General features: G+C 36.3%; 1 protein-coding gene across 1 annotated transcript in view; it reads left to right on the top strand.

Annotated features, from left to right (window-relative positions):
• Nucleotides 1–13993, top strand: part of COG6 (component of oligomeric golgi complex 6) — a 90314-nt gene that overhangs the window by 30349 nt on the left and 45972 nt on the right. The window contains exons 5-10 of the mRNA XM_005305611.5: nt 2531–2642; nt 6158–6240; nt 6471–6541; nt 7417–7510; nt 13489–13617; nt 13706–13797. Of these exons, the coding sequence (XP_005305668.2) occupies nt 2531–2642; nt 6158–6240; nt 6471–6541; nt 7417–7510; nt 13489–13617; nt 13706–13797 (581 nt within the window). The remainder of the gene's footprint in view (nt 1–2530; nt 2643–6157; nt 6241–6470; nt 6542–7416; nt 7511–13488; nt 13618–13705; nt 13798–13993) is intronic.

The raw sequence follows: 13993 nt of genomic DNA, 5'->3' as shown, positions 1-13993 counted from the left end.
CAATAAAGTACTAGTCAACATAAATAGGCTTGGAAGGATTACATTTTTATTGATAAATGTCAGTAAACTTCAATTTCACAGTACACCACAACCCAACAAAAATATTTCTATCTATAATTGAATTTTACAAATAGACAAAGCAAGAAAAATGCTGCTTTAGAATTCATTAGAGTCAAAATCCAGTTATTTAGGCTTTTTGAATTAGGCTTGTTACAAATGAACTAAAGAATGAATAGTAAAAACAGGTATGATATGTTCATTTAAGGATATTTACTTTGAATATTTCGATATCTGATGTTGACAAGTTTTCAGTGGTTTATAAAGCTTTAACGTTTTGAATCTCAACATCTACTGTCATTAAATAATTGTCTGACCTCTCCATAATTTCATGCAACTGTGAACATTTAACTAGATAAAAATGGGAAAAAATGCTTTAAAATAAACATCAGTATTATCCATTGAAATTATAAAGAAGTAAAAATCAAATTCTTCCAAGCCTAAACATAAGTGCAGTATAATCTAGTTCTGGACCTAGATTTAAGAAACTAATTTAAATCCCTTGGACGGGCAAGAAGTCCTTTGTTACACAAAAGTCCCTTAAAGAAGAGCATTAACATATTTTGATGGAAGCCTAAGTATGAGGTGGATGTGTAATGTAGAAAGAGGGGTTTTAAACTACGTTAAACACATTATCAGTTGAATGTCAATTTGATTAACATAACAATGAGTAAGCAATAGAGTTTTAATTAACACACAAATTGATAGGATTCTTGTTTTAATCATTTTCCTCTTTTATAATCAAATTAAATTGTATAAGATAGAGATAAAACATTGCTGCCACCTAGAGGCTCTTGCATATTTTGCTGCATGCAATGTGTAACACTGATATTTGACAAGTTCAACCCAAATCCTCAGGGTTTTACTGAATTAGGCTGTGTTTTACTGAAATTATTTGATTATTGTGAGAATTCAGAGTGGGTCAGTTTGTTGTTCTGGCAGACAGTCACCAAGGACATATTAGGGTTAGAGTAGATTTAAAGCATTATTTTGGGAGGAGCATCACTCCTGATCCTGGTGGCCACCGTGGAGAGATGGGAAAGGGTGGAGAGATGATCATATGAAATAAGGACATTTGGAAGGAGTGAAGTTTCAGTGGGTGGATGGTTGCAGATGGATTGGGGGATATGAATAAAAAGATTATTAATGTGGCTAATGAACCCTGAGAGGAGAGGACTGTTGCTTTTTTCCATTTCTTTGGTAACTAATGGTGGCTGCTTTCACACAGTTATTTTTGTATTTTCTTTTGAAAGGTAATTCTCTTCAGAGCAACTACATTAGCATATTGTTGTATGACTGTTCCTTTCAAATGTCCAAGCCTTTAAGATTGTAATAATAATACTGGCCTAAACATTCAAAAGTGACTTGATTTTGAGTGCTTCAGTTTTTAAGTGGTCAGCCTGAGACCACTTTAAATGGACTTTATTTCCTGAGAGTGTGGGCCTCCGTACTTCTATAAATCAGGCCACATAAGGAGAGCACCTCAAAATTGAGTTTCCAGAATCATTGGTCATTTATGAAAATGTAAGCCAGTATAAGTAAACAGGGTACAGTTAAGAACATTTATAAAAATAACTTAAAAATCATAGTAAAAGATAGATTTAGGCTGAACTGTCTATTTGTGGCTATCCACTTTTAACCAGAAAGTAACCAAAAATTTCTTCAGAACTAGAGGAACTCAGATCAGCCATTAAGTGAAGGCAGCTTAGTTAAGCAGTGAAGGCAGCACTGCAAGCTGTCCGCCACTGCAGATTGACCTCTGCATAACTACACCCATTGGGCTACATTCAGGGCCTTCCATGACTGTAGGACTGGATTTGCCCCAATGTGCACATAGATACTGCCCACTCAGTGATTTTTCCATTTAATTGTCTGTGAGATTTACCTGGGGGGGTGGGAGCGAAGGGGCAAGAGCATATTGGAGCTGGCTAATACATTTTTGAGGGTGTATGGAATTAGTAAATGAGCCCTGACAGTGTGTTATTCAATAGAAATTGCACCTGTTCTCCAGAGAAGTGGGTGAGTTAATATGCCAATTGGTTCAGTTCTGGTGTTCTGTGGGTATAGCCTTTTTTGTATCTGTGAAAACATGAGCTAAAGGCTCAAGCAGACTTCATTCTCACAATGAACTTCTTGAAAGGAAATGGCAGGCATCTATTGAACTATGGAAGTGTGGATACCTGTGCCAGTTAATCTATGATATAAATGCTAACTGAATATTTTAGTAACTTGTTCCTACTTTCAAATGCATGCGCTCACATTGCTGAGTAAAATCGATGAAGATGTGTGTGAGCTTAGTAAGTAATTATATCAGATATATGGTGATGCAATTTAAGTATCTGAGGGTAAGATTGCACTATTAGAAATAAAGAGAGTATTGATTTTTAAAATATGAATATTTTCAAAAATCAGTAGATACAAAATAAGTTAGAGATACTATAAAAAACTAATGTCCTTGGCACTTTTATTACAGTCAAAGACTAGAAATGAAAGCACAAGTTGCAGGTGCTTTCATAGAAAAATTCCAACTGACTCCAGATGAAATGAACCTTCTTCGAGGCACAAGAGATGGCCCAATTACCGAGGTAACTCAAAATACATTATAAGTTTTGTACTGAGTTAAAACACAACAGTACTATTAGAGCAGCATACGTAGGAAGGTCTGTCACATCGTTACTTTTCTTTTATATCGAATGAATTTATCTCTTAATAGAATGATGTCTGTAAGTGTCCGGATACCATAATGAGTAAAAATAATCACAGTAAAAAATTCTGTTCTGATTAATGACTGGTGAGGGGCAATAAAATTGATATTTTAATGTTGTATTTCTCCTCCACTGTAAAATGATTTTTTTTTTAAAGCCTCAAATTCTATATTTTTAGTTTGTTAAAACTCTGTCTTGGCCAAGTAAAGAAACTTAACAATTCATGGTACTTTCAGATTATGTAGCACCACTATTGTGTGTGTATATATTTTACTTGGCTACGGCAATATATAAATTGTTTGTTTAAGTTGATTTAAAGTAGGACTTTCCCTCATTGTTTCATTTGTTGTTGTTTGAAATATTAGGTGCTGACTCACTTATTTTTAGTCACCTTCTAAACTAAGTTTTTAAACATATTGATATGTTTTTGCTTAAGAAAGCACATTGTTCTATGGCGAAAGCAATTAAAATATCCAGAGAATTAAGTATATTTAATAGCTTTTATTATTTTAGTTACATGGAAACTTTCATTTAAATACAGAATACCTGCTGAGATGCAGTATCTCATTTCCGCAGACATCCTGTTAGCAGTGAGAGCATTATTAAAGACATGGAGCAGATAGCCATAAACAATACTAACAAAAGCACAAAAGAAAGCACGTTAAATGATCATGGACTTGAGTAATTGCCATGTACTTAATAAAACATCAAATGTTACCTTGAAAGAAACATTTCAGTTGTGATAGAAAACATTAAGTTCAAAATACAGACATTTTCATAAAACAGTTTTCTCAAATGTTTACTTCTCAAGGGCCTAATCCAAAACTCCTTGAGGGTTTTTTTTTTTTTTTTTTTTTTTAATTTACTTCAGTGGATTTTGGATTAGGCCCTAACCTTTATTTCTGCAGTTATCTCCATGCTCCTTCTCCTCCTTGAATGTAGGAGGCAATCCTGCAAGGTGCTGCATGCCCTCTAATCCAATTGCAGTTGAGGGAGTGCAATAACTCACAAGATCAAGTCCTAAAAGATTCTCTCACCCATTCCTGAATGAAGTTGCTGAAGTTCGGACTCTGTCAGAAACTAAACTAAATCCAAATCCTAACCCTTCTCACTACACCACACCTGTGAAAAAGGGGGTTCTCTGCTGTCTTCCTCCTTGGCGTCCTGGGAGAAAATGTATATTTCCTCCTGGTGAGCTCTCCAGCAATGGCTAGAAGATCATTTCTCCCTACCCTGTCTAAATGGAGTATAAGCTATGACTCTATGAAACTCCTTTCAAGTTTTCTCTCTTCTCTTTGTGTAGGTAGGGCTGGAGAAGAGTAGGGGACATGAGCACCCAATAATTGAGTAAATTTACTCAACGTTTGGCTCAGGGCAGAGCAGGGAACATTCCTTTGTTGTGCATTCTTTTTAATCTACCTAAGACTGTGCAGAAATTGTGGGAATAGAATTGCAGTTGGGGTACTGAAGCAGCAGACTTGATGATGCACAATCAGCTAGCTACAAGTCTAGTATGGACCTGGACTGAAGATAATTCTAGTGTGTTTAAAAAAATATTATTGTAGGTCTTGAGAATACATTCCTCAGAATTGAAAAACACAGTTGGTAAAACTGTATCAGAAAATACTTTTATTTGATTCTTACCTTTAACACAGGTGATAAGAAAATACTGTAGTTGATTATACAATCAATGAATACTTCAAGTAAACAAAACAATTTTTAAAATTAGATTTCCTGTGTAAAAATATAGTGGAGGCCTAGTGGACCATAATGACCTCATGTGTGTCCTCCAATAATTAAGCACAGTAGGGTTAATTCAGAAAGCCACCAGACAACTATTGGGCTATGCTAGCAGAGAATTTATGGTGCATGTTAGCCTTGATTTCTTTGCTTTTATTATTTTCTGTCAGAAATTTACTATTTTTGTTATGTAGCTTAGTGTGTGTGAATTTGCAAAGCTGTTCTCAAATCCCCACTCCCACACTCATGCATTAAAAACTTTAAAATACCAGCCTCTTTAATCTGAAAATATCTGTAGAGTAATTTTTAAGCTGTTGTCTAAACCCATTTTGGCCAAAGTTTACTGTGCAGGCTGACATGCATGCACTGCAAAGTATTATGAACTTCTTAGGAAATAAAAAGTTGACACGCATGCCCAATGATTCTGTACTTTTTCAGATTTAGAGACAGAGACATTTTTAAACCTATAAAAAACACTTTTGAAATTGTTTCAAATTTCAGATATTTTATCTGGGGAGACCTTGTATGTCAAAATTAATCAAAGACTAACTTTGCCTTTTAATTTTTTTTTTAAATGAAAGAAAACCTATATTTTTCTACTGTGTTAGTTATAAATCCTCCAAATCAGGGACAGTAGTGGAAATATGGTGCATCCTTAATGATAATATCAAATACAACAAAGTGACTATCGTGGGAGTCTTTTTAACTGCTGATAGTGTATTGTATATTTTTGGCTTTTATTTTTATATGCAGAATGATTTACAATTAAAAAACTCTGGATTTTATTTTGTCCACTGCAAATACTTAGTTTCCTTAGTGGATTATTATTCCATTCAGATTTGAACAAGAATTAATGGAGAAAAAAGAGGGATAGGGAGGAATGATAAGTTCAGTTTTTATCACATCTGATTTGCAATGGCAGTGGGGGGGACGGATAGCTCAGTGGTTTGAGCATTGGCCTGTTAAACCCAGGGTTGTGAGTTCAATCCTTGAGGGGGCCATTTAGGGATCTGGGGCAAAAATTTGTCTGGGGATTGGTCCTGCTTTGAGCAGGGGGTTGGACTAGATGACCTCCTGAGGTCCCTTCCAACCCTGATATTCTATGATTCTCCAAACGGAGAAGCAAGTGAGACTACTGGAGATGTGAAATTGAACCCAATGTGGGAGAGGTCAGACGGTAGATGTAAGAAATGTTTGCCAAAACTCTAGATATGGCAGAGGTCACAAAGTGAAATGTGTTTAGGGCAGAGATTTCCTAATTGTGATTCTCGGAACATTTGCTGGTGTTCCAAATGTGCTGCTGGCAGTTGCCATTTTTACCACTGGAGAAAATCCAAACAGAAGAGCAAAAGCAGGCAGTCTGATTGCTCTGTTTCAAAAGGGACAAAATGTTCATTCCACAAAAGTCATTCCAGTGTTACTTTTCCATGTATGTAGTTGCTGTGGTTGCCACAAGGCTGCTGTGAGCATGTGCGTGCTGTGCAAGAGACATTCTGCCCAGTTGCATATGCCACTTCATCCAAAAATGCTGACTTCTAATATCAAATAGTTGTCAGTACAACCTCCAGTATAGCATTTTAGTATTGTTATTAAGTTTATTTTTCTTCATTTAAAAACTGGAAATGCTTTAAATCATTAAATTCATTTTTTTAAAGGATTTTTTCAAGGCATTAGGAAGAGTAAAGCGAATTCATAATGATGTCAAGATTCTTCTCCGTACAAACCAACAGAGAACAGGGTGAGTTTAATCTGAATAACTGCAAAGTAGTCATTTAATAGTTAAAACAGTAATTGTATGGAGATGCCTTATTTGTTCTTTCAAATGATGACAAAAGGCGCTGCAAATATGAACAAAATGTACATGTAACAGGAATTCATTTTGAAATTTCCGTTTCTTTATAATGCTAACTTTTACATTAAATTTTAGATGCTTCTATAAACATCTAATAAAATATTTTTATTTTGTAGCCTAGAAATTATGGAACAGATGGCTTTGCTCCAAGAGACTTCTTATGAGCGACTTTACAGATGGGCTCAAAGTAGGGTTACACTTTTATTTTTATTTTTAGAAGATTTAGATTTATGAATATTAGGGTGATCAACTTTTTAGTTCTTTTAAAATGGGGGTAAGCTTAGCTAGAAGCCTTTCTTTGACTAAATCAGAAGGAAATCTAAGACACTACACTGTAGAGCAGTGGTTTTTAAAGAATGTAAGGCACTGGGTCGCGGCGGCTCTGGTCAGCACCACCGACTGGGATGTTAAAAGTCCTGTTGGCAGTGCTACCCGGCTAAGGCAGGCTAGTCCCTACCTGTTCTGACACCGCACTGCGCCCCGAAAGAGGCCAGCAGCAGGTCTGGCTCTGCCAATGGGAGCTGGGGAGGGTGTGGGGGAAGGGCAGTGCCTGCGGGTGAGAGCACTCAAAATCAATGGCCAGTGTGAGAATTTTCCCTTAGGTGGCTTTATTCCATTTTGAGCTAGCTTGTTTCTTGCAGTATAGGAGTGTCTGGTTATCGCTTTGTAGGCACTGCTTCATTTAAAATCGAGGTAAAATGTGCAGTCTTTTAAAACCATGTAATGCTCTTTATTTAAATTTTTATATAGTAATACTCCTGGTTTAAAAATACTAACTTGATGGCATGCACAAATCTGTATTCAATAAGTCTCATTTTACACTGTTTTTAAAAATTGTTTGTTAAGAATTGAGACCCACATCACTCATATAGAAAAACACTGCTCATGGGGAAATTACAGTGATACAGACATGGGCAACCTGTTACATATTCTGAAAGTTATATTGTAAAATGAAGAGACTCTACTTGTAGCCTAATATCTTTCTGGGACATGAGAGATGTTACACCGTCTTTACTGTCTAAATAGCATAGGTTTACCTGATATTGTATTGCTATTTTATAGGTGAGTGCAGGACTTTGACACAAGAATCATGTGACATTTCTCCAGTTCTCGCCCAGGCCATGGAAGCCCTGCAGGATAGACCTGTTCTGTATAAGTAAGTAAACATTCATGATTATTTCTAACACATGTAAGGGTATCTTTTCTTCTCTTAGCAAATAGATCCATTCTGAGTCTGTAACCTACAAAGAATGATACTGAACATGATGATGATGATTAGTCTTGGGGGAGGACTAGCTCAGTGGTTTGAGCATTGGCCTGCTAAACCCAGGGTTGTGAGTTCAATCCTTGAGGGGGCCACTTAGGGACCTGGGGCAAAATTCTGTCTGGGGATTGGTCCTGCTTTGAGCAGGGGGTTGGACTAGATGACCTCCTGAGGTCACTTTCAACCCTGATATTCTAAGAAAACTTTAAGAAAGGCATGTTTCAGTGTCTCTAAACTTTCGGTATAGTCTTTGTGCAATCACTGTACAAGAAGTCTCACTGCTGGTCTTCTGCAAACATATTTGGGTTTTATTTAAAAAAAAATGTTATACTAGCTATACTTTCATCCAATTTAAATGTGAATGTGTGTGCTCTCTTAAGGTTTTTTTGTTTTGTTTTAATGGGGCTAGTCTAGGTTTCCTTTGTCAGAATGCAAGGTATCTAATTAGTCCATTTACTTGTGGAAAGTAAGTTTACCAAAGCCTACTTAATTTTTATCCAGATTGTACCAGTACTGAGAGTATTTCCTATTATGTAAATTATAGTAGTCTATTAAAAGCAATGCATTATATATTTATATGCCCTACATGCTTTCTTTTCATATAAAGAAGGCACTTGAAGATATTAGGTCTTCCAGTTCAGTGCATTGCTTAAAAAGTTAATGTTGAAGTACAAACTACTGTGTGCGGTTTAAAATGGAGATCATCTGACAGCCTCATTTCCTGTATTGTTGGAGGCCTCAGTCAGGATTTGAAGGACTTGATCCAAAATGCACAAGTACATCTCTTCACTAGTACTAATGGGGGATCAGGGTCAACTGTGTATTGTCCAGGTTTCTATCTTGCCCGTATACCCTCCTCTACTGGTCTATGTTTAGCCTTTCCCACCAACATGAATAAAGTTAATTGTTTCTTTTCTGTCTTTTGAATGCTTTAACTTTCTACTTTAATAACATAACTTTAACTTTTAAAATATGAATTTCTGTTTTATAAAGAAAGAACATTGTATGTGTAACTGTTCTATTGACATCAAGAAAACTTTATTTATTTGTTAATTTCTTGCACTACAGTAAATGGACTGCGCAAGCTAAAGATTAACTATTTGTCTTCTATAGTGAAAGCTTAATTCTTGATCAGAATTTTCTGACAAGACTTTTAAACCTAAATCCAGTTTGCTGATAACAAACTCAAATTAACCACAAGGTGGCACTATCAGAACTGTCTTTGTTTTTGCTTTGGCTGCTCATGTTAGCCTGTTATGCACTGTACTGCATTTAGCCTGGATAGAGCAAAATACTTAAGTGTGTCAAATTTTTAGCACACGATTAGTAACTTTGACTTCAATATGACTACTTAAGTGCTTAAAGTTAGGTAGGGGCTTATGTGCTTTGCTGAATTAGGGCCTTATGAGCGATATTATGTGGCAGAATTGAAAGAAAATAATCATGCTGAACATCAAACTCTTGAAATAACATCAGAAATCCATTATCTTTTTCCAGCCATTGTGTTATTGTGTTGTGACTTGAATGCAGTTAATTTTCAGTAATTATATGTAGAAGTAATTTGAAACGAAAGTAATTTTAAATAGAAATAAAAATTATTTTCATCTCCCCCTGGGGATGAAACAGAGATTCCTTAAATCTCTCCCCAATGCCTTTTTCAGACCAGTTTAGGGTAAGCCACAATATTGCTCACTATATTTTATTAGGGTCATACTATACAATACTTCTACAATAAATACTGTGTTGTGTTTAAATTATCCTACTTCAAAACCTTGGAAAATGCTGAAATGTGTTATTAACCTTTACAGAAAGTTTCTGATCTTTGGTAATGCCAGTACTACCGTCTGTGGGGAAAAAGATTTCAGATATCTTTTGAAGGTTCTTTGTGGTCAAGTCAGATTTCTGTTCTTGCTGCAAAACTAGGAGTGTGAAAGAAATTGTTTCCCATAAATGAAAAGGTAAACACTAATGAAACACCGTGTTGGTGCTTTATAAAATCTCAAAGATTAAATGCTAATGCCTGCTTCAATTAAAGGTCTCTAAGGGCTTGTCTGCACTGGCACTTCACAGTGCTGCAACTTTCTCGCTCAGGGGTGTGAAAGAACACCCCTTTGAGCGCTGCAAGTTTCAGCGCTGTAAAGTGACAGTGTAGACAGTGCACTAGCGCTGGGAGCTATTCCCCTCATAGAGGTGGGTTTTTTATAGCGCTGAAAGAGCTCTCTCCCAGTGCTGGTGCTGCGCTACACAGCCATGTTAAAGCAGTGTCGTGGCAGCGCTTTAACGTTGCTAGTGAAGACATGCCCTAAATCTTTACTAGAGCCAATGATAGGCTTACACAAGAAGAACAGAGGTGGTAGTTTGTGATATAATTTACTGGCCATAAAATTTACACCACTGGATTGTGTGCAAGAATGGCTGTGGTTTTTTGGTTTTGTTTTTAAATGGAAAAAAAGAGTAAAAAATATAATCTTCAATTCAAATCACCATAACATAGTAGCACTTTATGTACATTTCCTCCTTTTTTGGCATCACTCTGGCCTCACAATTAATCAAAAATACAATACAAAGTCTAAAATTTTTAAGTATCTCTCAAATTTAAAAATTATATGAACACTAATTTGAAATTAAGTCTCTAAAATACTGAGAATGTTTCCAAAATACTTTGATTGTACAAACTAATTTGAACACACTTTTTCATTGCAACCTTTGTGCCATAAAATATGATTGACAAACATTATTGCCATTCTTGAAACACTTAAATAAAAACGATGATCATTTCCTAACCAATCAAAGCACAGTTAGCTCAAATTAGCATGCACAAGGTAACTGCACTTGAGCTAGCCTAGCTCCAGTGACCATACTTCAAAACCACACTTAAGTTAGAGTGATTTGATTAGCAGCACAAATGATTAGCTGCAGAGGAGTTGTGGTATCTCAAGCTGTTGCATCTCCACTGCATTGCCAGCTTAAGTTTCAACCCCCTTCCCAAACTAGTTAGCTCAAGCTTAATGCACCACTTAATTTGTGGGAAAACTTCAGTTATAACTCAACCTGACTTTGCTGTGAAGATTCGCTCTCACTCAGAAAAAAAATTGAACATACTTTAAATGTTTTGTCTTGTCAAACTTAGTTAACAAAACTTAACAGCACTACTGACATACTTCCCGGAACTGCAGTCAGTCCAGAGCAACTGAAATAAATGCTTCATCTGGGTCTTCACTTCCTCTTCCCAACTAGAATAAAGACAAATTTGAAAACTGGGTTTTTGTAGATGACGCATGAGCAGCCACAGCAAGAAGGACATTTCCCTGCTGATTTCTCAAGGTTTTCTCCACCCTCTTCCCTCCCCCATCTGCAATTATAGCTCCACTGGGAATTTGGTCTATTGTTGGAAGACAAGCTAAAAGAATCCAAATACTATTTTCCTTCTCCATAATGAATACTTGTTATAAAGCTGTAGTAAATACACCATTTCAAGGGCAGATAATAATTAGTTTTTGCTGAATTTTTATACAATGCAGAATTATGTCATAATTATATTGTATTCTATTGTGGGTAAAAAGAAAAATATAATTTTCTATTTCCTCTTGCAAACATAATTATCAGTGTTATGTTACAGTTCTCAAAACCGATGAGAACAAAAATTACAAGATCTAGTCATTTGCCAAATATCTGATACTCTCTATAATATCATTACTTGTTTGGAAAAAAGAATCAATTTGGTTTGTGCAAAACACCTATGGTCTTGTGCTATTTTTTTCGGGGGGGGGGGGGGAGAGGGCACTGGCACTGCTGTCCCTGTGTTATGGGTAATGAGTTGACGTTAGCTCTCAAGTGCTTTAATCAGATATTCTTCCTAAATACTAAAATTCATTTAAAAATACACCTTTCACTTGATTCATCAAGCAGTAGCTTGTTGTTTTGTTTACATTTTTTTTACCAGTGGGTGGCAAGCAGACTTAATTTGGGGGTAAAAATATAATGGATTATGCAGAAATTTAAGTACCTATCAATGTGCTTATTGTTTGCAAAAAAGTAACTAGCGATTTATAGTCAAGATAAATAAAACTTTTCTTATTGATCCCTTCAGCACAGTAACCTTACCACTGTTGCAAAAGAACAATACATTGTGAATGAACTGTGTGCAAAAAGAAAATTATTTAAAAAGCAAATACCCTTGCAATCTCAGTGTATATTTTTTTTAAAAAGTACTTATTGGTACATGACTACCACAAATCCTTCTTTACCTTATGTCATACAGAATGTGATTCTGTCCAGTGATCCTTCAAAACATTCACAAAATTTCTTGAAAATGCAGTAGAGCTTTCCTCAGCCTTTGGCAGCTGGGGGCAGTAACGCTCCTATTTAGAACATTCTGATAATATACGATTACTTTTTCTCTCCTTGCAGAGAGACAAGATTGCATTTGCTTTCAATGTTCACAAGCTTAGAGGGGAAGTAAAAGTAGATATACAAAATAAAATTTAAAAAATGAATAAAGTGGAAATATATAGTAATTAATATAAACCAGAAGCTAGGAATTGTAAAAAATTGATATGAGAAACAAAAGAATACAAGGAAAAATCTATATCCATTAGAGATAAGGACCCATAAGGAGGAATTTATATATACAAAAAGAATTATAACAGTGATATTGATCTGTTACTAGTTGAAAATGGTAGAATTGTCAATAATAATGCAGCAAAGACAGAAGTGTTCTGTATTCGGGAAAAAGCTAGATAAAGTAGTCATACCATGTTCTGATAATACTACACTTTCCAGTAGTAACTAAGGAGAATGTTAAACAGTAACTACTAAAGTAAAATATTTTAAAATCATCGGGTCTGGATAGTTAGCATCCACAAATTTTAAAGAGCTGGTCAAGGAGCCCTCTGGACAATGAATGTTGGTTTTCAATAAATATTGGAACACTGGGGAAGTTCCCAAAGACTGGAAGGAAAATATTTGTGCCAATATTTTAAAAGAGTAAAGGGAATAATGTGGTAATTATAAGCCAGTCAGCCTGACATCAATCCTGGGCAAAATAATGGAATGATCCATTTGGGACTCTAATAAAGAATTTAAATGGGTGTGTGTAATGGGGTGTTCCCCCACACTAGCCTGGAAAGAGTTAATGTGGCCCAAAAGGGGGAAGTAACCTGATAGGCCACACCTGAGGAAGAGTCAGGCTTGATAAGCAAGCACTGATTGAGAATGAAGCCCAGCTGAGCAGGCAGGCTAGTATAAAGCCAGGAAATATGTAGCAGGAAGAGGGCTGCAGCATGAAAGCCTATAGTAACTCTCTGGGTTTAGAAAGGGAATGGAGGAAACACAGGGAGAATTGAAGTCCTGGGATGCTGGCCCTGAGGGAAAGGTTTACACAGAGGAGGGTGGACAAGGAAGCCTGATAGAGGTGGAATAGGGAAAGGCCCAGGAAAAGGGCAGTAAGGTTTTGGATGGTGCAGACCATGGCTGCTGGTTCAAGGGTCCCTGGGCTGGAACCCAGAGTATTGGGTGGGCCGGGGTTCCCTTACTAGCTACTGGGCAAGTGAGTTGGAGGACTGTTGGGAACGATACCGTCAGCCAGTCCTGTGAGACTTCTTGTGATCTGGCCAGCAGTCCAAGCCTTGAAGAGGGTTTTAGTTTTCTTAAAAAGAAAAAAGAAAAATGCAGAGAGAGAGGGTCATAGTGAATCAGATTTTTTACAGCTAAAAATTACCTCAAAATTTGGACTTTGTATATTGGAAACATTGACACAACCTTGTATATAGCCAAATGAATGGGCACAGGTACAATGCTCTTAAATTAGGCTAATATAAATTGTGAGGGATAAAATGTTTTTTCTGAGGATCTTCATGTTTCAATTATAGGTACACCCTGGATGAGTTTGGAACAGCTAGAAGAAGTGCAGTAGTCCGTGGCTTTATTGATGCTCTTACCAGAGGAGGTCCAGGCGGTACTCCCCGACCTATAGAAATGCACTCCCATGATCCTTTGAGGTAGGATAGTAGTGAAACTGTGCATTACATAATCTTTTTGTCATTCATACAATAAATCCTTTATGTAGCAATTCTTGTTTTTATTTAGATATGTAGGAGACATGTTGGCATGGCTGCATCAAGCTACTGCTTCTGAAAAAGAACATCTGGAAGCTATGTTAAAGCTTGTAACTACTCAAGGTATTACTAGATTTTAATGCATATTTTGCAAATCTGTAGAAACTGAAGTTAGTGGTGAGCAATATGCCAGAAAACTACAACAAAATTCCTAGAGTGGACTTCAGTTGCTCTATTGAGGGTAAATGGTATTGTAAATGACTTCAGAAAATGTAATAGTTCAGTTTGCTAGGAAGAAAACCATTAATCAGAGAGAATA

This window comes from Chrysemys picta, chromosome 1 (assembly GCF_011386835.1).
Source record: "Chrysemys picta bellii isolate R12L10 chromosome 1, ASM1138683v2, whole genome shotgun sequence".
NCBI classification, from domain to species: Eukaryota; Metazoa; Chordata; order Testudines; family Emydidae; genus Chrysemys; species Chrysemys picta.
The sequence above is the reverse complement of the archived record's forward strand: the minus strand, read 5'-3'. Positions and strand labels throughout refer to the sequence as shown.